Raw genomic sequence first — 21,836 nt, forward strand, 5'->3', positions numbered from 1 at the left:
TACTGATTATCTATACGGACATGTCACAGCTCGGATGATAGATGATGTAGTAATGGTAAATTGAGCAGGCAGTTTCTAGCCGGGTTTCAGAACAAGACCGTCTTTGCTGTTAATATATCAAAGCGCACACTAAGTCGACTGTTTTTGTATGTATACACCCGCATATCTGAAAAAAAATGGTGTTAAAATTTTTTTATCATTCCTCGAGAACAGTTGGAGGGATTCTTACAATCTTGAAAGACCAACGAAGTTCCCAAAATTGTAAAATACCTCAAACATTGCGAACCTTGCGCAAAACCATTGGCGGATATCAAGCTTTCAGCCTAGAAGTCCCATATCAAGCCATAAAAATCTTGTTCTACTGCCTTGGCCTGGTTGTGGCATACCAAGACACCCACGTATTGGCAGTAGGCATGGAATAAGAAATCAGACGAATCTGTGACGTCTGTATCTTTTTCTGGGTACATAGAAGTTGTGATCCCCATACATTACTTAGCCAGCACTCACATCAAAACAAATGCATGCAAGTTCGAGAGCGGAATAAAACATACCTTTTGAAGCCCTATTACATTGGAACCTTGGTTCTCGTTGCCGGGGTTGGCTCGGAGACATGCTGAGCAACTTGTGGGGTCGGCTAAAGACGCTGTTCCTTGTATAATTGGGATGGCCTTATTGGTGGGAAATTAAGAGCATCAGCGCCGGAACCAGCGGATTCTACCCCGGACTCGCCCAGCTCACCCAAAGAGGCTATCGATAGTGCAAACCGGACAGCGCTGGCCTGTCGCCGGACTGGGGTTCGCCACGACCCCAAAACTTTGGTCGCGAGTGAGAGCCTTCGAGTTTCAACGTGATTCCTTTGTCGACGGTTTGCATTTGATCGCAAGTAATAATAGCAATCGGTATGTTTCCTCGCTTCTTTCGACTATCCCGCCCGTTCTAATCCGTATCCCCGCATGTTAGAGTCCGGATTTTATTTGCTGTGCGACGGTTCAGGCGCTCGGTCCAGCCCTGTTAACCTCAATATCGGAACTCCGGCTGGCTTGTCCCTTAGTTGAGGGCACGATTTTCCAGAACACCATCCTGAACTGCTTGGCTCTCTTCCATAACCACGTTTCTTGTATATCGATTGCAGAAGTTCTGCCGGCATGCCCTGCGACTGCTCCCAGCTGTAGACGTTAGCAAGCTGGCTCTTTTGTATCAGGGTCAACTCTCCCGGCTATTGAATATTGATATTGCGGTAATTCGTAGCCCAAGGTCCGCCTTGGTCGTCAAAGGGCTCATCTTTATTCCGGAGTACCTATCCCTATCAAAATACCGAAGCTATTCGATTCTCGAAAACCCCCGTCATTCATCTTAGTACTTCGTCAAGGACGACAGGCCCACAATGGCGTCGGTAAACACCTCCAGTATGGCGAGCATTCGTGCGAATCTGCCACATGAAAATAGTATCGCAACCTTCTGCTTGTCTGGTCCTTTAGTCGATAAGTTGAAGGCAATCGCAGAAGCCGGGTTTCGAAGTGTCGATATATTCGAAGATGATTTATTACAATATCCAGGTCGTCCGAGCGAGATTGGTACTCTATGCAAAGAATTGGGGTTAAAGATCTCCATGTATCAGACATTTCGAGATTTCGAGGGCACTGCTGCTCCCGAGGCATTTGAAAAAAACATGCGAAGGTACGTTAATAATATATACCACGTCCATCCGTATCGGTTTTTCCGCCGTGTTACCTATTAACTCTGAACTTGCCTTAGACTTCAACAAAAGTTCAACTTTATGGACCAAGTCGGGGCCGAGCTTCTTCTAATCTGCTCCTCTTGTTCTCCCACGTCCGTGAGTATATGCTACCCATTGATCTGTAGCTACAATTAAAGTATAATACCAACATTGTCCATAGTTAGCTAACCTAGAGAGGGGTAGATTGGTGACCGTACCAGAATTGTTCATGATTTGAGACTTGCTGCAGAACAAGCAAAATTACAAAATAAAAGGATCGGATACGAAGCTTTATCTTGGGCAGAACATATTGATACGTGGCAGAAATCTTGGGAGGTGGTTCAAGAGGTTAACCATGTAAGTTCTTTGTCAATTCATCATCTATCGGGATACCCTGTTAGTACGCGGGAGACCCACCACAGATAATTCCCTCTGCAGATACGATGATGCCACTACCATTGGACAAAATACCCCCATCCAAACTATCCGGCGAAATTCAGTGGCCCGCCTATCTGACAATCTGAGTAGCCTAATCTAGGTTTGATTCTTGATACTTTTCACATATTTTCTTCTGGAGGCGACTATACTGGTCTGTCATCTGTCCCTGGTGATAAAATCTTTATGGTTCAGGTGGCAGATGCTCCAGTTCTTAACATTAGTGTTCTTGATTACTCTAGACATTGTCGTACTTTTCCTGGTCAAGGATCTTTCCCGATAGTTCCCTTCATCAGGGCCGTCGCCCAAACAGGATATCGGGGCCCACTTTCTCTCGAGATCTTGAACGACGATTTCCGTGCAGCATCTGCGAAAGTTGTGGCCGCGGATTGTATGAGGAGTATGACGTTAATGCAAGGAGACATCTTTGGAGAACACCTCCTTCCTCCACTCCCAAAACTCTTTGGTGTCGAATTCATTGAATTTGCCATCACTGAGAGTCATCTTTCTGAGTTGGAAGAGTACTTGCAGGATCTAGGGTTTCAGAAGTTTGCAAAGCATAGATCGAAGAATGTTCTGTTATATCGCAGTGGCAACGTTTCCATCGTTCTAAACTATGAACCGGAGTCACACGCCTCCTCGTTCACACTGCTACATGGGGATTCGGTCTGTGCGATGGCTCTCCGCGTGGATAATGTTATGAGGACACTGCACAGGGCCGAGATTTTGGGGCTTTCTATTGTTCAGCCGTTGAAGCTTGGCCCTGGGGAAGCAGCCATACCAGCTGTGCGGACGCCGGACGACACACTTTTTTATCTGGTGGAAAACGACAGCTTCTGGGCACAGGATTTCTTACCATGTCAGCCAAGTAGTAATGGTGCCGCTACGCATTTTGCCGGTTACGTTCCAACTTTTGATGGCATCGACCATGTCTCCCAATTCCTTGATCGGCTATCCATTGATCAAATGGTTTTATTTTTGAGGTCCACGTTTGGGCTAATCAACCACGAAATCTTCCAACCTGAAGACCCTTTTGGTGCACCAGCTACAAGAGCTTTAGTATCTGGCTCAGGCTCAGGCTCAGGCTCCGCTCGTTTCCTCCTTCGCGCCCTAGACGAGAAGAACTTTAATGTTAGTAAATTAGCACGAGGTTCCCCGGGATGCGTCGTCAATCATATTGCCTTCTCCACCAGCGACATATTCGAAACTGTCGATAGAATCCGACGGACCGGCCATACAAGTCACTTCCTCCGCGTTCCTTCTCACTACTACGACGAACTTCATCAACGATATGACCTTTCTCGGGATTTTATCAAGAAACTCCGGATTCACAACGTTCTCTACGACCGTGATGAAAAGGGAGAGTATCTCCATCTCTCCACCGACCAATTCCATGACCGTTTCTTTTTTGAAATCGTGCAAAGAATCAATGGATATGATCATTTCGGGGCTGTCAACTCGAGTCTCAGGATGGTGGTGCAGTCTGAGAGGAGAATGCTAAATCAGACCGTTCGCTCTCGCGTCAACTCCCCAGCGCCTTCGAGGTCTGCCTCTCACGAAGGAGCCCTACAGATTCGCTATCGAGTCATATTGGTTCTGTTCAATACTGGCTGCGAAGAAATCGTAGATGTTGTTGCAGATGTCTTAGGCAAGCCGAAGGTCATTGTGACTACCGCTAGTGAGCTTAGCCAACTCGACGGCCATCCAGTCGTTGGCATACCCGCCTCCCTCGCAAATGGTCCTCTCCGGAACGAAATTCTCCAGAGAGATCGAAGCCAAGTGCTCCTCATCAATACCTATGCTGTTGATGCGAAGGACGACGGAAATTTACAGATGTCTGATGACGCGGATTTCGAGTACTTGTACCCATCTCGGCGCATTTCGAGGCGAGATTTGACACGATTTATATCATTCATCTTGGGCCAGTCAAACAAGCATGCTGAGATTTGTAAAAAGTCGCGAAGCGTCTGTTTAGCCCTTACATTCTCTGATGTTAGAATTGCACTCGCGAATCTTGATATCTTAACGGTTGGATCGGATAGTATTGAATTCCGGGCGGATTTGTTGAAGGAACCTGTTGGAGGTGGGAAATATTCAGACATACCGAGTATCAAGTACGTTGGAGAGCAGTTGATGGCCCTGAGACAGGCTACTGAGCTGCCAATTGTTTTTACCTCTAGATCTTCACGAGAGGGCGGAAGGTGAGTTCTTCTGTCGACAATTTAACATTCTAATCATATAATGCTCACTCAATGCGTTTCAATAGCCTTCCTCTGGACTCCGATTACGCTGGATTCCACTTTTATAAGAAAGCTATCCAATGGGGTTGTGAATATATCGATGTTGAGGTGCGAAATGACGAGGAGATCCGCTCCGACCTTGCTACCCGGAAAGGAAATACCAAGATGATCGTTTCCTACCATGATCACAGTGGCCGTTTCAAGTGGACAGGCAGCGAGATTCACAGACGCTATCACGAAGCCCGAAGACACGCAGATATTGTCAAGTTTGTAGGTTTCGCTAATAGTCTTTCTGACAACTATGACCTTGAGCATTTCCGCTCCAGTGTCGAAGCTTCTTACAACCATCCCTTAATTACTCTCAATGCCGGCCAAGTTGGTCAGCTCTCTCGTCTTTTCAATACCTTCCTAACTACCGCGACACATCCACTTCTTCCTATTGCAGGTGCACCCGGCCAGTTGAGCGCAGCCGAGATCAATGGTGCACTGCATATCATCGGTCAGCTCCCAAAGAAGCACATATACAGCATCGGTACCCCTCGCGCTGTCCCAATGACGCAGTTCTTCGAAAAGTGCTTCAAGGAGCTTGGCCTACCACATAACTACTCTTGTTTGGAAAGGATATCAGAGCACTCGATCTATTCTTTCAGTCAGCAACCTTATTTCGGTGGAGCTATCCTTGACCCTCCTCTTTTGTCAAAGCCTAGCTATATTCATGAATATACTAGCGCAGCTCGCGGAACTGGTATCATCGATACAATCTTCGTCCAACGAGAAGGGAACCAACAGACTCTCGTTGGCGACAATGCATCCGCTAAAGGTATCAAACTCGCTTTGACTCGTGAGTTTGCACCAGCAGCTTTCGACGAGAAACCGGTCCTTGTCGTCTCCAATAGCTTCGAGGAAGCCGCTGCCGCCATCTATGCCCTTAGAGAACTCGGTTGCGGAACACTCTACACCGTTGGCTTCAAAATTCCTCAAACCAACGAGGCGGCTGCAAACGCTGAGTATTGTAATTCTCAGCAGATGGTGGAAAGACTTGCACATCCGTTCGTAATGGTCTCGGCGGTCTCGGCGGAGCATGCTTATGTTATCCACCCACTACTCCGTATTATCAACAGTCACAGTCAACCGATCCAAGGCGGGAAGATATTCTTGGACTTAAGTAACGGTCCTAAGCGCGGTGATCCCCTTGGCGTGGCAGCTGCTACCGGGTGGACTACTTTCGGAATTGCGGATGTGGCTGCATGGACTACTGTCAGACAATTGCAAAACTTGGTCGGTCAGAGTGTTCCGTATGATTTCGTGAGAATGGCAAGTGGTCGTGGTTTGTTCTAGGTGGTAACTGTATTCCTTTCTCTTTTCCTCGGGCATTTCTTTTTTAATGGGGGGATCCTTTATCCGGATGATGGATGGTATATGTGATGTAAGATATTGGAATATTTCATTTCTTGTCGTTAAAATTATTTTTGTGGCTTCTTAATATTCTATACCCTCCTTTGCAGCAGCTTCGCGCCAGCCATATTGCAAGAGCCTTTTAGTACCCATTTTGATGTTGATCAACTTTCTTTTTGTATACCCTTGAAACATACTCCTCTAATTCTGTTCAGTTCAATCTCAATTACTTTGCGATTGCCGAGTCCGATATTGTGATACGACTATCAAATCTGTGTAACCTAGCGCTGTTAAATTTTTTATTTTTTATTGGTAAATCATTTGATTAATAGTATCCGTGGAGTATTAAGTATTTCTATTATAAGAAGTTAAGTACTGGAGCGTAGTTATGGTACAAAGGGATAGAGTGATTGTTGTGACCAAGATCTAGCATAAAATCCGACATCAATTAATTAACCAACGTCTTTCTAGACATTCGGCCAGTCCTGTGTATGATTTAGTTTAATTGCCAAGTCATTGGAGCTTCAAAAAGAGAAAAAAAGAAAAAGGAAAAGAAATGCTTTTTTGTTGCGAAGGATAAAATGCACAACCTTTCTATCAACCGTGGAAATAACGCCTGTCTAGGAAGATCTAACCTTACCACGCCCCAAAACACGCATTGCAATATCAAACCATTGCAAGTCCTCAGGGGATATCCCAACGTCGATATTTTTCCATTTTTGAGCCGTCAGGGAGCGGATTTGATTCCGAAGTATACGGATAGCAACCATTCCCTTCCAGCTTTCAAATACAAAACGGATACGATTACCGTCAATGATCATAGCACCAGCGTAGAGCTATAATTGATGGTAAAATATCAGTATAAAAAATTTCCCCAAAATAGATGCATGATAGTATGAGAGAGAAAAAAACTTACCTTAAATTCGGCATCACCACATAGCAATGCTAACACGATATCATTCACCCGACTTGTTTCATACGCATCGTAATATTTGCTGCTTGATTGAAAGATATTGTAATACGATAGCCAATCGATGCGATTGTTCTTCCGATTCACCGAAGTAACCGCAACGTTAAGACTTTGATTGTTCGCGATGTTCTTCCACCCCTTGCCATCTCTTGAAATAATCTTTGGGTAGAACCCAGCGGCAATGGTAGAACAAACAACGTCGTCGTTTTTACTGTTAAAATCATATCGATCAGGCGCGGTGAAGAATTGGGTCTTCCCACGGCGCAAGTATCTGGCTCTGTTGAGACGAACACGTTCCTCGGGTTCCAGTCGCATGATACCGCTGTCCGCGAGGGCCACGAAGAGCTGGGTCTTCATTTCTTCGATTGCGGCTAAGTTTCGGAAACTCAAGTAGTTTTTGTTACAAAATTCAAACTCGTTTACGCCTTTCGTTTCGACAGCTCGGCGCCAACCACTGTAGGCAGAGTAAGTAGTGAGAAGATCGGAATCCCCTGTTTTCCAGGTAAGTCTAATGGCTTCAGCCTGCTCACGCTTGCCAAATGGTTGGACCCATGGAGATTTCGAGGAAAGGATAGCTGCAATTGTTACGCAGACATCCACGCAGCCGTAGAGAGAGCTTAGTAGGAGAAGCTTGCCGAGGTAAACATCGAGAGGGAGTTGAGCTAGGTGTCTTCCCAACGGCGTTAAATCCTCATTTGGTGTCAATGCTTTAACCTATAGGTTGTTAAGGAGTAAGCAACAGTCCTCTTCGAAGTTGCGTTCCGAATATACATACCTCCAACAGAGAATCTATTGCTCGGGAGACATTCTTGGGTGTGGGAGGGTCAAGAGCTGATGACAAAGTTTCTTCAATCCCTCCTAGATTACATATCTTGATTCGTAAAACAAGGTCTTGGAGTGAAAGCCGAAGCATTTCTGGGACTTGCTGTTCTGGGAACTGTATTTTGCGTTAGATAAATATATACTGTAATATCTGATAAGGGCACTTACATAGCTATTAAACCTCTCTTGCGTCACAAGATGGAAGCACAGCCCTTCCTGTACTCTACCAGCTCTACCCCGTCTTTGTTTCGCATTGGCTTTTGAGATGAAGGTTTCAATCAGTCTTGACAATTGTTTCTTTTCGTCGAATCTCATTTCCTTGGATTTGCAAGTATCAATGACACATGTGATATCTGGAATTGTGATACCCGTTTCTGCAATATTGGTGGCAAGGACAACCTTTCTGATGCCCAGTTCGGGTAGCAGGAAAGCCTGTTCCTGTTCTTCTGTAGCGATCGTGGAGTGTAGTGCATGAACCACCCAGCCGTTTTGAAAGTTGGGGTCCCCTAGCAAAGTACTGTGAAGTTTTCTTATCTCGCTGAGACCCGGCAAGAAGATCAAAATAGCCCTGCTGAAAGGAACATAGCCAGGGTTCGTGGCAATGCTAGCCAAGAGTTGTACAATAAGATCATAGTTGATAGTCCACTCATCAAATCGAGCCATCGTTTTGCGTGTTTGCGTGCTGTAACCTTCATAGCTAGACGCCGATGCCGGTCCGGTTTCTTCACCCGCATCCAAATCAAAGTCGTCAACTTGGCGGCGGTTGCGGCGAACAGAATCATCTGAGAGGATGAACCCAGAAAGCTCGACCGCATCCTCCAAATAGAAGGTTTGGACTGGGAATGTTCTCCCTGGGATCTGGAAAACCGGGGCGTTGTCTAGGTAGTCTGAGAATTTTTTGGCATCGACAGTTGCAGACATTAGGATTACTTTGAGGTCCTGTCGCACAGCAAGCAACTTTTTGAGGACAAGAAGCAGGAAATCGCTTTCAATTGACCTTTCGTGGACTTCATCGAGAATCAAATGTGTAATTTCTCGAAGATTATTACCACGCTCTAGCATGCGCATAACAATACCAGTCGTAGCATAGATCAAGCGTGTTTTCGAAGTGAACTTTCCTTCGAGCCGAATAGAGTACCCAACAAGGGAGCGATTGGTACCTAGATCCGTTCCCATTTCTCCCAGCTCCTCGCACACTCTCTTTGCCAGAGATATAGCCGAAATACGTCTTGGTTCCGTAACAAATATGCGACACGACTCTCCGGCAGCAAGGCAGCTCTCGAGAATATACGCAGGCAGCTGAGTGCTCTTTCCGCACCCAGTCTCACCACAAACAATAGTGACCTGGTTTTCACTAATTGCTTGGAGAAGCTGCTCTCTATAAGCCCAGATAGGAAGTCCCATCCTCCCTTGGAGCATGTAGTGATACATCGGATTCGTGATCTTCGCTTCGTATGTGCTTCGTATTTGCTGCATCGTCATGAATTCCAAAGATTCGTAAAATATTTTCTTTCCATCCCCAACTTCAGCTTCTAGGTTGATTCTACCCTTATCTTCTGGAGGGCTTGCATCTAGCATGATATCCTCCGTCGCACTTCGTACCCACTTCAGCAATTTTTTCTCATTTTTGTCAGCCTCCAGTTTTGCTTCTGCTAGCAACTCCTGCCAGTACCCTCTCCAAACGCTATTTAGACGCAAGTAGAGCTTTTCTTCAGGAAACAGTTGATAAAGAACAACGGTAGCCAAGAAAAAATCGGCTTGTATTTTCGTAGGACACGAGATATTAACCATCCTAAATCGTGTTGTAATAGATCTTCCATCATGAGATTTGAGTGTATGAATTGAGTAGTATACGTCCTTTCTTTCTTGTCCCTCTTCGTCGGTCTCGCTGATTTCCGATGGAAATACTGTAGGCAAGTTTCCCGACAACGGCCATGTAACGTAAATCTCAGACTGGAAATTCGCACTATTGCTAATATCCCTGGTGCTAACCTTAGCGCCTGCGTAACGGCCGCTCACTGCTTCCTCAAGAATCTTCTTCGAAGATGGATTTATCTCCGAGGGTTTCCCAAAATCTCTGACAAAAGAAGTGGTATTAGTTGACGGCTTAGGATCTTCGCTCCCTGGTTCCGCGTTGAAAATGGTGCCGAAAGCCCCGCCATCTGTACTGGAAGCGCTAGCTCTACTAGATGCCCTGCTTCTGTTGCGTCCAAGCTTAATACCTCCAAACCCAGTCACTATTGCTTCGTCACCCGAGTCTCCATTAACACTACCTGCACCGCTTCTAGAATTGCTTCCGGTTCGCTTATTTTCACCGGTGGCGGCTTTCCTCGTCCTTGAGCGGGCCATGGCTGTTGATCTTTGTTTCTCTTCTTCGACCTCTCTTTCCCAGAGCTCAGCAGCCTGCTGTTGGTCGAATAATGGATCCGTTTTGAGCCTCTCTAACTTGGATATTAAGATCGATAGTTGCTGAGAACGCTCCTTTGTCAGGGGCACAGATTGAGAGATAGAGACCCCGGCATTCCCTTTCTTCTTAGACTTTTTGGAGAACTCTGCGATCCAAATTCCTGTAATGCGACTTGTTTTTCGCATATATCTAAGATACTGCGATACCAGTATGGCAGGATCTAGGTTGTCTTCCTCGTATTCGCTCTCTGACGAAATATCATCTTCTAGCTTTTCAACAGGTTCCTTTGATAGAGTACCAGTGGGGGCCTCCGAAGATACATCGGCAGGTAGTGTATCCAGAAGCTCTCTACCTCCAGCTTTAGTAGGCGCGTCGCCAGTGGCGACTTGAAAAAGTTGTTGTCCATTTTTAGGAGGCCTAGAATTTGGGTTATTAAAGCTTGGGAGCTGATTTTCCGGGTAGAATAGAATCAAGTATTCGATGGCATCTTCTGGGGCTGAGATCCCCAGCGTGATGACCTCTTTGATATGTGACTCTCTAAACCCAAGGTCTGATAGAGTATGGTAAAGCTTCCAGACTTCGAGGGAGTATGCTGTCTCATCAGACGCCGTGACCGTATGCTTTGCTCCCTCACTCTCTCGGTGCATCTGAAGAATTTGTTCGACATCTTGCTCGTCTAACCAGTCCGAAACGTTGAAAGAAGTACACCCGGTGTTCCCAGTAGCTCTCAGAGTCCGTCTCTCTCCTTCGTATTTGGTGACCACTCTCCTTGCTTCCCGAGATACCTTATCACCATTTTTCTCAAGAAATTCCTGAAGCTCATTATCTTCAAGTTGTGCAGCGTAATCCTCCGGACTAAGAAATTTTCCATTTTCCGCTTCCGAAGTCTTTGCCGCAGCCAATCGCGCAGCCTCCTCCTCGGCCGCGGCAGCAGCAGCTTTTTTCTCTTCTTCTTCAGCCGCTAATCGTGCCTTCTCTTCCTCCGCTTGTTGTAGTTTGGCCTTCGATGGCAATGACGTTGTCATGGGCGCCCTTGCGGGGTTCGCAGGCGTCTTCCTCTTTGATCCCTTTTTTGGTGGCATCGTGAACTGATTTTGGCACCAGTCGGCCGTTACCACTACCTTATCACTAGTCGATACTCCGGGCGATAATAGCAGCTAGCTAGTAGCCAAAAAATGATCTCAAAATAAGTAATATAGACCCGTCGCGTAAAAATTATGATTGTTAACAATTGTTAACGTTGATAAAAAAAAATTCTGATGTAGTTAGGATGGAAATTTCGAAAGAAAAAAAAAGGTCTATGGTTTCCTTTTCAACCTGTCTTTCAGGTTATAAATATCAGAGATTGATCCACGAGGTGTCTGAGAAATGTTTGCCATCGCTTCCTTGTCAACCGCTGCAATGATGAGTCTTTTGGGGGAACTATTTGATGTCTTGATTCAGGCAAGCTATGCAACTGAGCTTATGCGCATCCCTGTCGGTCAGTTGGAGGTTCATTCAATTTTGTGAGTCAGGCTGCGTTGCCAGCTGCTTTGTGGAGGTTGATTAACGATGCAACGCATAGCTGTTCAGAATGCAACAAAAGGACAGATATCGGGATATTTTGATATCGAAGGTTCACTAAATTTAGTGAATAATACTCTATAGATTAGTCTCGTTCCCAGTGATTTTATTTTCATGTTCGAAGCTCTTCGATTCTAAATTTTCAGAATACAAGTATTGTATTCATTTTTATTAAACTTCTGAAATTAGTCCTCAATGGCAATTAGGATTATACTGCCATGCTATGGGGATTAATATTAGTCTTTATAAGCAAGTCGGCGCCCTTGAACTCCACTATCTATTCAAATATCACAAACTTCTACGCTTCTATCACTGATAATCTCAAATATGTCTGTGTATACATATCCTCCATAAAACTACCAACCATTTTCTTCCTTAATCCTTTTTAATCTGATCATCATCCAGCTCCTCGTCCTCCTTAAGAACGCACAGCTTCCTCTTCGTCCCCAAAGACGCCTTAAACCCCTCCAACTCCACTTTCTTACCTTCAATCGCAGTCCCAACACTCCCCACAAGCTCCTTCATAAAAGCCCTCAGACATTGATTATGAGGGACCCTTACAGACCTAATTTCATCCCAATAATGTCCTATCTCAATGGCTTTAATCCGTTCGCTAAGTTCGTATAATGATAATGCATCACTTTTTTCTTTGACTGGGAAGATCCCTTTGTAGTGTAAACGACGGATGAATGAGCCGTATAGTGCGATATCACAGATCGTGCAGTCGTTGAATTTTTTGCATCGGCTTGGGTTGCTGTAGACGAGACCGAAGGTGTAGCCTTTGATTCGGTCGTTGACGGATTTGACCAGACCTGTACGTTTTTCTTCCCATTCGGCCATGAAGTGGACTATCCAGAATTTACCTGATTAGATTTCATAAACTGGTTTGTGGTGTTCGAGGGTGGATGGTTTATCTTACTATATAATCGATCCGGAAGACAAGTTGGCCCTTCAACGACCTCATCGTCATCTTTAGACTTCACTTTCGGCTTCCAGATCATCAAATAAGTCCGATAAGCCCGTGGAAAAACCTTCTTAAGGTTAAACACAAACGAAACATAAAGTAACATCTTCGCAATAGCCGGTTTATCACCACCATGAAGTCCATTCCCACTCTCTTCCTCTTCCTCTCCAACATCTTCCTCATTCTCAGGTTGATATTCAAACGAATACTGATAAAACCCATTCCAAAAAGCTTGACTTTCAGCTTCCTTAAGATCAACCGCAAATTCATTGATCAGGGGCTTCGCAACATCGACACAGTCGTATTTATCACATACGAGAGCTAAATGAAATATCTTCTTCAGTCCCAGACGTTTCGGAATACGCTCCTTTTGGAAATGCATAAGTCTGAATAAAATCTCTAACGCTTCTGGATCATCGTCGTGTAAGAGAATGGTAAGGTTACCGTGTTCATCGTTGTCCTTTTTCCAGGGTGAAGAAGGATCAACCATTCTGGCTAGAACGGATGATGCATGACGTAGTGTAGACTCAGACACACGGAAGATATGTCGTTTGGTACCAGAAGAGCTGTTAGCTGCTGATAAGGAAACCTGACAGGTGTGGCTTTTGTCGATATCATAGAACTTGGTGGAGTCGACTACCCCTGCACCGATATCTGAGCGCTCGTTTAGTGCTCTTCGCATCCTTTTGGTTGCCATGTGCACTGAAAATAGTAAGGCCTTCGAACGAGACGCCGAGTTTTTGCAGATTAATTTTGGGCAGATTTAAAAAGACTTTCGTGAATCTAGGTTTATTTGCAGCCTGTAGTGTTTCTGTGGAAGAGGGTGGTTTCTAAAAACAACTATTATATATATATCCTAACTAGGCCACTGTACTATCTATGTATTTAGATGTATACAATTAAATAAACGTATGGAATCATTTATGACAGTGCTAGAATCGAATGGGGGTATGTTATATACAGACCAACAGGGTTCTAGAAGTTATATATTGTAGCTAACTCTAGTACTAGTTCAATAGCATATGATAACTAGCTACATATACCTATATATATATATACAACTTTGTAAGCAATCTCGCTCGAGGCCAGTCTCGAAGGTTATAGTAACAGCGGAACTAATTGGTACCAACGATGGTTTACTAGAATATTCACCAAGTATATGTGTGTGGATAGAAGTCAAATTGGATACTGTAGTACACTGCAGGCTATGCACAGGAGATATCAAGAAGACATGAAAGTGGCGATCTCATAATACTAGTACATATTGCAACATTGGAAACTTCAAAAAAAAAATTTAAAAAAGACTGCCAAAACCTGACAAAAGAGATTCATATCATAAGTTCGTATCGTAATTTCGTAATCGTCAGAAACAAAAAACCCCAAACCTCAATACTAAAAAAGAAAAGAAAAGAGAGAAAAAAAGAAGGGGAAATAAACTTCAACCATAATATCACAATAGGCAACCACCAACAAACATATAAAAATATGGAAGAAACCCCAAAACCTACAAGCTGATAGTCTCACCACGATAACTTCCTCCCGAGTTCCTCCTCTTCATAACCGCTCCTCTTCCTCGCCCAGTAATAGCACCGCCTCTAGCGCCAGTAATCACCCCTCTCTTAGTAATCTTCGTTGGCGCCATACTAAAATCCACCTCCTTCCCCTTCAACCTCGGCGAAGTACTCGCACTCTCACTCTTAACACTCTTGAAACCCATCATCATCCCAATACCAATCGGTGGAGGCTTCCCCTTGACCATCTGAGTACTAGTCTGCGTCCTAGTCGACCTAGTAGTCCTGATACTCACCGAACTCAAACTCCTAGCCAACTCCTCCAACAACTCCCTCTGTTTCCTCTCCTCCTCCTCTTCATTTATCTCCCCAGCCTCCAACTGCTTCAAACTATTCCTCCTACTCTTCGAAGTAGAAACAATAATATCTGCCGAACTAGGCCGTAGGTGTACAGGAATACTCAACACCGGCGAACTAGGAAAATACGCAGTGATCTTCGTCGGAATATACCTCTTGGCAGGTTTGATAACCTCCTCTATCCTTTCGATCTGAATCGTCGTCATCTCCAACTGCTTCCTTCCTTCTTCAACCTGCGCATCAATCGTATTCCTCCACTCTTGCTGCTCAGATGGTGTAACAACCGTCTGAGTTGTGGTGGTCGTGGTAGTGGTCAACGTAGACATCATAATATCGTGATGCGATACATCAATATCAACATCCATATCCATCACCATATCCATATCCACATCCACATCACCGTCATCAATATCGACAATAACGGGCTCAGACGGGAAAGTAGCGCCGACATCTTTCTGCCATTCTGTAGCGGGTTCAAAGGTGGTCGTCGAGCTGGTCCATAAGTGAGACTCGGCTCCGGGTATCGATGTAGACGTCGGGGTCGTGGGCGATTGTGTAGCGGAGACTACTGTAGTGGTGGTTGTAGTGGTGGCGGTGATGGGTTCATTCGAAACAGATAACGACGGAGAACTAGAAATGCTTTTGCGACTGTGCGGATTTTCGAGAATATATATAATATAATGACACCCCCCGGGTCGGGGGGGAAGTCATTGCGGAAGAAAAAAAATATAAGGATATTATTCTTTTTAACACCAAAAATTGCGGACTTTCATGCATGTATCATCTTTTCTTTCTTTCCTTTTCTTTCTTTTCTTTTCTTTCTTATGTCGTCATGGCGGGGTATGTGGATATATACAGACATGCTTAACAGGGGTTTATTTCTGCTAGTTCAGAAGCAAAAACCATATGGCAAGCTGTAGATACCATGATAATGACAATCACGATAACAAATTTAAGGGAATGAATTCAAAAGAGAAAGAAAATGAATGAAATAAAGAAATAAAATATTATAATCCCTTACCTTGCAACGAAATCATCCCAGCCGCTCTCCTCGGCATCAAGAGCGAAAGCTGCCCAGCACATCCTCATTCTATGTGGTAATTCTAACGGTGGTCTGCGGATGGGTTGTCTGTGAACGTAGTGCTTCGGAGCGTGTATATAGAACATGAAACAACAGTTCGGGAAAACTGCTGGTTGAATTCGAAAGTGGCAAGAAATATGAAAATATGATGTATAGATATGGATTCTTTGTTTTTTTTTAATCTTTCTGTCTGTCTGTCTGTCTGTCTTTTCTCTGTAACTACAGCTACTTTTTTAAGTTAATGCGAAAAAAAAAAAAAGGAAGCTTGACGATGATGAGATAGATAGATACAAGTTCCAGTATCCTGAGAAGAGAAAGAGAGAAAAACTGCTCTGGCTTTGTTAATGTCCCAACAGAAAAGCCGTCGTCCAAGTGGTCTGCAGCCCGAGTATTTAAGTGTACTATGGACCCGGTCTCGTGGTTCGAAATCCCGAAATTCTGACGTGGTCACCCACCAAAGCCGAAGGGAAAAGAAAAGAAAAGAAGAAAAAAAAAGAATAAAATGTTCTTATGCAGGTTTCATCACACTAAAAAATAAAAAAAACCAAAGACTAAAAGACAACCCCGACAAAAAAGGTCTGGGGGCGGAGAGAAGAAGAGGGGCAATTTTGGGGCAACATTATGATATGCTGCAAAGTGTGAAGGAAATGAAACAAAAAGAGTCCAATGACCATCGGGCAAAGCTGGATCTCAAACGTGATTGATCAATGGTGACTCCATAGATCTGTCATTGTCTGCCCTTTCATCATTCTATCTTCGAATCCCGGCCGGAACATCCAGAAAAGCAAGTCCAATTCTTTGAGATGTAAGTAAGTAGTATGTCAGTACTTTGATCCCCACAAGCTAAAAAAGCCCCCCATTTCTTAGCCTCTCGTGATGATGCATGATGCATACATACTAGTACTTCTGATACATAAAGTCTAGTCAACTGCGCCCGAACAGAATCGAAAGGAACAAGCAGAAGAAGAAGAAATAAGTCTTCTTCGAACCTATAACCTTAAAAAAAAAAGTGCGCAGATGGTCACGGGGGTCACAATTCAAAATTGCAAATCCTCTTGCCAGCAAATACAAGATATCCAATCTTACGATATGCACCTGTACCGTCCTGCACTGTACTGCAAATGCAAAGGCAAAGGACTCTGAGCGGAAAAATAAAAAAAATAAAAACTATAAAAAAATAAAATAAATAAAAAAAAACAATAAAAAAAAAGAATGGGGGTGTGCATGAACAGCTGGCGGGACTGCTGTACCCAATGCCATCATCTCACAAGGTCAAATTCCCTGCCGCACTTGCATGAACAAGCTAATGTTGACCTGCAGTCCCCAATCCACACAACGCATTTTCTACCACACAGCACCGCTCCGAGCCACACAGAGCCTGCATATAAAGGCATGGATCAAGGCCCGTTCCTTCATGTAGCACCGTTAACTTTACTTCTTTCCTTAACGTAATTTAACTCTCTCTCTCTCTCTCGACGTATCTAAGAAGCTATTATAACAGGTCCAATTGCATGGCATATTAGATCTTGTTCTCTTTCTCCGTCCTTGACCAAAGCTTATTAATTAATTCGAAGCATAAGATAATGCAATGCAATAGCAGGCGACGTAAGCGCCCTGAGACCATGGCAGTTACCCCATATTACTTAGGTATTCAGTAGGTACTCCCCCACTCCCCATGCCGGCCGTATAGTTAAACTACCTAAGCTAGGTCGGTACTTATGTACATACGAATTGGATTCAATTAAAACCTTAAGCTTCTGCAACGATGCACCCAATCAATAAACCAGGAATACACAAAACTCAAAATGAGGTCCACCTTAATCAATTACTAGCTTAGCTAACGCCCCAGGGCGTGCCAAAAAACCCTAATTAAAGCATTAGAAACCGAATCCCATGATCTCCTATCCCTCCACCCTGCAAATTTGAGCTTCTTCGTGTCCGCGACCGAAATTTACCTCTACTTGAACCCCCAGATCCAATCCTCGGATTCTTCAGAAGCGAGTAGTCGTACAGCCGATCCGCGGCGTCCGGACGCCTCACGGTACTCTGCTCTACCCCCGGCCCTGGTAAACCAGGCGGTCTACTTTCAGCAGGAACTAATGGACAATCTTCCGGTTGAGGTGCCTGGAACCCTCCACAGGTATACCAACAACCCTCCTTAACATTGTTCCTGCAGTGACATTCGTTTACTGGATCATATGTCTCCTTCCTGCAATTATAACTGGCGACGCAACGATCATAGGTACCGCCGATACATTCTTGATTCTGCGAAGAGTCGAGAGGTCCTTTTGGATAACCGGTTGGAAAATAGGGAGTTGCAGGGAATGTTTCTATTGGGGAAGGCTCTGCAGGCCACCCCAATGGCGAACTAGCAGTAGAAGTAGGACTAGAAGTAGGACTAGCAGTAGCAGTGGTCTGTGAACTCGAACAGGACGCTGCAGAAGGCGTGGAAGGCAGAGGAGGCGAACCTGCAGTCTGTTTGGGGGTGGGGGCAGGCGAGGATGAGGCTGATCCTGCAGGAGCATGAATCGATCCCGCAGAAGTCACGGTAGCCATAGAAACAGTAGAACCAGAGTAAGGCTGTTGTGGCGGCCCAGTGGACGCCCTAGCCATACCGTCGTCGTCGTCTTCTTCTTCCTCGTGCGGGCGAGTCTGGGCATGCGGGTGAACAATTACCACAACAGATGCTCCACGAGTAACAGTTTCGGTCCATGAGGTAGCATAGTAGTCATCCACAGACTGGTCCCTTTTTCGGTCCGGGGAATCCCTGTCAGGCGCCTCGTGGGCGAATGAGCAGGAAGAAGCGAGCCCCAGCGCCAGCACAGCGACCTGCAAGAGCCTCATTATTGCAGCTCAGCTAAGGATCGGTAAATGCTTGTCGCGATATCGGATTGGTGGGTCTTTTGGTATATGAATGTAGGTATACTTAAGCAAGCATGTATAAGTATGCACCGACGTTGAAGTCCCAGTGCATTAAAGTACACTGAAGGTAAAGTGTACTGAAGTGAATTGAAGTGAAGTGATTAATAGGATATGACATGACATGACTGGCGACACACAACTTGACTGGTTGGCCTTATGCATCCAAGGCACGCCTAATGACACGGTGCTGTCGCAGTAAGTGACAGCAAAATGTCGGATTAATCAGGGTCGCTCTGGCAGCTGGAATAATGTCTTAGTCGCAACTGTCCGCTGCCCGTATTTGTCAATCTCCACGTGCGATCGATCCACGTAACTCGTGGCAGATGTGTACATCTTCCTGTCAATTGGCACGTTTAATCAACGTGTGTCCATTGAACGTCCTTCCATAATGTTATACCTGAGTATTATGGTCATATGGTAGAGGACTATAAAAAAAGTGCGTGAGAGAGTAGAACGAATTGATAAATTTAATATTCAATCAGAATGATAATTCTACCGGCGTCGGTAACCAGCTATAGATAAGATACAATAATCCAAAATGCCCCAGCCAAAATGCAACATGCAGCACAAAAGCAACTCCACATCAGAATCCCTTTGCCTCCAAATTCTATGAATATGATATGATAAGAGAGAAAGAGAAAGAGACAACCGAGGCAATGCAATGCAATGCACTAGGGAGGATTAGACCACGAATAAAAAATGCATATATACAGACGAAAAAAAAAAGAGGAGGGTATTAATAGTCAAATAATATTACTCTAGAAGTTCTGTTCTTGTCGGCCGTTATGCGTATGAACGAATAAAACAAAAAGCGCGTAAGTGATATATCATGCTTGTGATAAATCAATTGATCAATCAAAATCGACCTTATACCTCTCACGGATCCTTTCACCATATCTAGAAATTGCCCCGATTGATTAGTTAAGTTCAACGTTGACCAGGCACTTAACCAAGAGAGAGAGGGAGGGTGGTGGCCAGTATACTCACTTTTGGAAAAAGAATGGAATCGGAATCATCAAAATCGCAATTCCACCTAGCAAACTATTTCCCGGTCCGACTCCGAGAGCATCGTACATAGGAACACCTGCCAAAGGCAGCAATGCACCGAGCGTAGATCTCAAAATGGTATTGGCGCCAATAGCGCTGGCAGCATAGAACGAGAATGCATCGACGAGGTAACTCTGGATGGGCATAAATGCCGCCAACATTCCGAGACCGACAAAGCTAGTACCAATAATCGGCGCAATCCAGTGAACTCGCTTCTCCGCCGTCCAGCCGTATCTGTAAAGAATATAAAATGATTAGTCAGAGAAATTTAAAAAACGAAAATCGCATATATGTCAAATAGGCATAATGCATGGTGACTTATGTGAGACCCACATGAACATTCCAACCGGAATAAGCCAGGACGAGTATGTAAGCATAGGTAGACGATATTCCGGTTCTACACAAATCGGATGTCAGTAATCTCTCCGGAAAAATAAATGCTAGAACCTGAAAGAAGAAATTCGGAATACTTACTGTCGCCACCGTTCTTCTCCCTGAGTCGGACGTACACCTTATCGTTCAAGACGCCGAAGATGATCAATCCCAAGAAAGAACCAACACCAATCCCCAAATACGACAAGCCCACGGACCCAGTCGAGAACCCATAGAAACCTTGAAAGACGATATAAAACGTGGTGAACAATAGATAAAGGTACCCATAGACAACAGACATGTATAGCGAAAGCAGCAAGATAATTGGTGAAAACACCAACATCTTGAGCGGACGCCAGATAGCCCGGGTGAACACCTCCTTCGTTGGTAAGTCGCTATGGTACATGGACTTGTACTTGTCGGTATTGTTATCTTGATTCAGCTGTCTCGCCTTGTGCCTCAACAATGTCGGGTGATGGGTCTCGTCCAAGACAAATGTAGAAACGATCGAAATGACTCCGAGAGCGATAGCGAGTACGTAAAAGATCCATCGCCAGCCAGCATCAGCTCCCAGGTAACCGCCGGCGATAGGACCAATGATAGGTCCCATAAGCGGTCCCATACCGTATATCGCCATAAACTTTCCACGTTGTTCAAAAGGAATCATATCGGCAATCGATCCACCACCCAGAGTGAGCGGTGCACAACCAGCAGCTCCAGCCAAGAGACGGAAGGCAATCAACATGCCAATCGATGTCGACCGTCCACAAGCAATTGTGAAAACCGTGAAAAGGTAGTTGCAGCCGATATATACCCATCTACGTCCGTATAATTCCGACAATGGTGCAATGATGATAGGACCGACCGCAAATCCAAGTAGGTAGACAGAAACAATGAAAGAACTCAACGTCGTACTCCGATTCTGGAAATCCCTCATAACCTCTGGAATTGCGGGCGCAAACATAGATGAAGCAAGCGGAGTAATCAAAGTGATCAACGAGATGACTCCCATATTCTTCCACTTCCTACTCATCGGCCAGTTCATCGGACTTTCAGGGTCGTCATTACCATGCCATTTAACGACATAAGGATCGTTTTCTGCAAGAGTATCTGCATTCGACATAGAACTCCCAGGGACATCCTGTTCATTCTTTTCCAGATCGGTGCCTCTATTCGTTCGACTCTGGCTCCGTGTAAGGTTCTGAGTATCTTGATCGACCAGCCGTGTTTCTGCTTCCTCCAGCTTTCGATTTTCTGCTTCTAATGATTTCTCCGTGTCCGTCTGTTTGTGATTTTTCTGGCTCCGAGTGGACATATGGGATACCACCCGGTCTAGTTCTGGTAAGGGCTCCATAGTGAATGTTTAAATTCCTCCTTGCCGTTCTATAATGTATTTCTGTTTCAAAACGTCGACTATATAAAAAAGGAGTGTCTATATTTTGGGTTGTCAGTGTTGGGAAACCTCAAAGGGGCAGGGATGTCTCCTCGAGCTCGTACGAAGGTAGAAAGACACAAAGCCCATGATTCGATATCCAAAGACATCGACATCGAGACAAAAACGTTTAAACCAACCATAGAAAAAAAAAAAAAAAAAAAAAAAAAAAACTTAACATTTTCTGTGCAACAATCACTTAAGTAAGTTCTTATGTAATTGCAAACTAAGAAGTACAGATACAAAATAAAAATCCAAAATCTGAACTCCGACTTTTAGTTCCAGAGTGAATGTCGAAAAGGAATAATAGTAAAAACGAATCGAGAATAGAACGTTCCTCGGGAACATCTCCGAAATATATACTACCCTTCATCATGCATCACAAAGAAAAAGAATTAATTAAAATCCGCAAAGTCCACCTATGTGGCCCCAAAAAACCCGTATTCTAACCAACCCGGAGAAATTATATTATATTATCACCAGCAAGTTTCTATCCTTTGCGCGCGCACCCTCAAAGGACCCACTATCGTGTATCAAACCCCCCTAGCTATTTCCAAAAAAAAAGCATGATTTATGATTTATATACACTCAGGTACGAACT

General features: G+C 44.5%; 6 protein-coding genes across 6 annotated transcripts; 1 reads left to right on the forward strand and 5 right to left on the reverse strand.

Annotated features, from left to right (window-relative positions):
* Positions 1-1,384: 1,384 nt before the first annotated feature.
* Positions 1,385-5,730, forward strand: AOL_s00054g721 (uncharacterized protein; the record flags this gene model as incomplete). Its single annotated transcript, XM_011122037.1, has 5 exons — positions 1,385-1,677; positions 1,756-1,834; positions 1,922-2,074; positions 2,246-4,353; positions 4,419-5,730. The coding sequence occupies 5 exons, from the start codon at positions 1,385-1,387 to the stop codon at positions 5,728-5,730; spliced, it is 3,945 nt and encodes a 1,314-aa protein (XP_011120339.1).
* Positions 5,731-6,407: 677 nt separating this feature from the next.
* AOL_s00054g722 (uncharacterized protein) lies at positions 6,408-11,068 on the reverse strand (the record flags this gene model as incomplete). Its single annotated transcript, XM_011122038.1, has 4 exons — positions 6,408-6,623; positions 6,704-7,471; positions 7,533-7,694; positions 7,748-11,068. The coding sequence occupies 4 exons, from the start codon at positions 11,066-11,068 to the stop codon at positions 6,408-6,410; spliced, it is 4,467 nt and encodes a 1,488-aa protein (XP_011120340.1).
* Positions 11,069-11,924: 856 nt separating this feature from the next.
* AOL_s00054g723 (uncharacterized protein) lies at positions 11,925-13,195 on the reverse strand (the record flags this gene model as incomplete). Its single annotated transcript, XM_011122039.1, has 2 exons — positions 11,925-12,397; positions 12,469-13,195. 2 exons carry the CDS (start codon positions 13,193-13,195, stop codon positions 11,925-11,927), a joined length of 1,200 nt encoding a protein of 399 aa, XP_011120341.1.
* An 822-nt stretch (positions 13,196-14,017) lies between these two features.
* AOL_s00054g724 (uncharacterized protein) lies at positions 14,018-15,548 on the reverse strand (the record flags this gene model as incomplete). The annotated part of the gene is made up of 2 exons (XM_011122040.1): positions 14,018-15,029; positions 15,403-15,548. 2 exons carry the CDS (start codon positions 15,546-15,548, stop codon positions 14,018-14,020), a joined length of 1,158 nt encoding a protein of 385 aa, XP_011120342.1.
* A 1,747-nt stretch (positions 15,549-17,295) lies between these two features.
* On the reverse strand, positions 17,296-18,306 carry AOL_s00054g725 (uncharacterized protein; the record flags this gene model as incomplete). The annotated part of the gene is made up of 2 exons (XM_011122041.1): positions 17,296-17,327; positions 17,418-18,306. The coding sequence occupies 2 exons, from the start codon at positions 18,304-18,306 to the stop codon at positions 17,296-17,298; spliced, it is 921 nt and encodes a 306-aa protein (XP_011120343.1).
* Positions 18,307-19,235: 929 nt separating this feature from the next.
* Positions 19,236-21,157, reverse strand: AOL_s00054g726 (uncharacterized protein; the record flags this gene model as incomplete). Its single annotated transcript, XM_011122042.1, has 4 exons — positions 19,236-19,281; positions 19,372-19,665; positions 19,765-19,828; positions 19,906-21,157. 4 exons carry the CDS (start codon positions 21,155-21,157, stop codon positions 19,236-19,238), a joined length of 1,656 nt encoding a protein of 551 aa, XP_011120344.1.
* Between the last annotated feature and the right edge of the window lie 679 nt (positions 21,158-21,836).

The sequence above is a fragment of the Orbilia oligospora genome (genome assembly GCF_000225545.1).
Source record: "Orbilia oligospora ATCC 24927 unplaced genomic scaffold scaffold00054, whole genome shotgun sequence".
In the NCBI taxonomy this organism is placed as follows: domain Eukaryota; kingdom Fungi; phylum Ascomycota; class Orbiliomycetes; order Orbiliales; family Orbiliaceae; genus Orbilia; species Orbilia oligospora.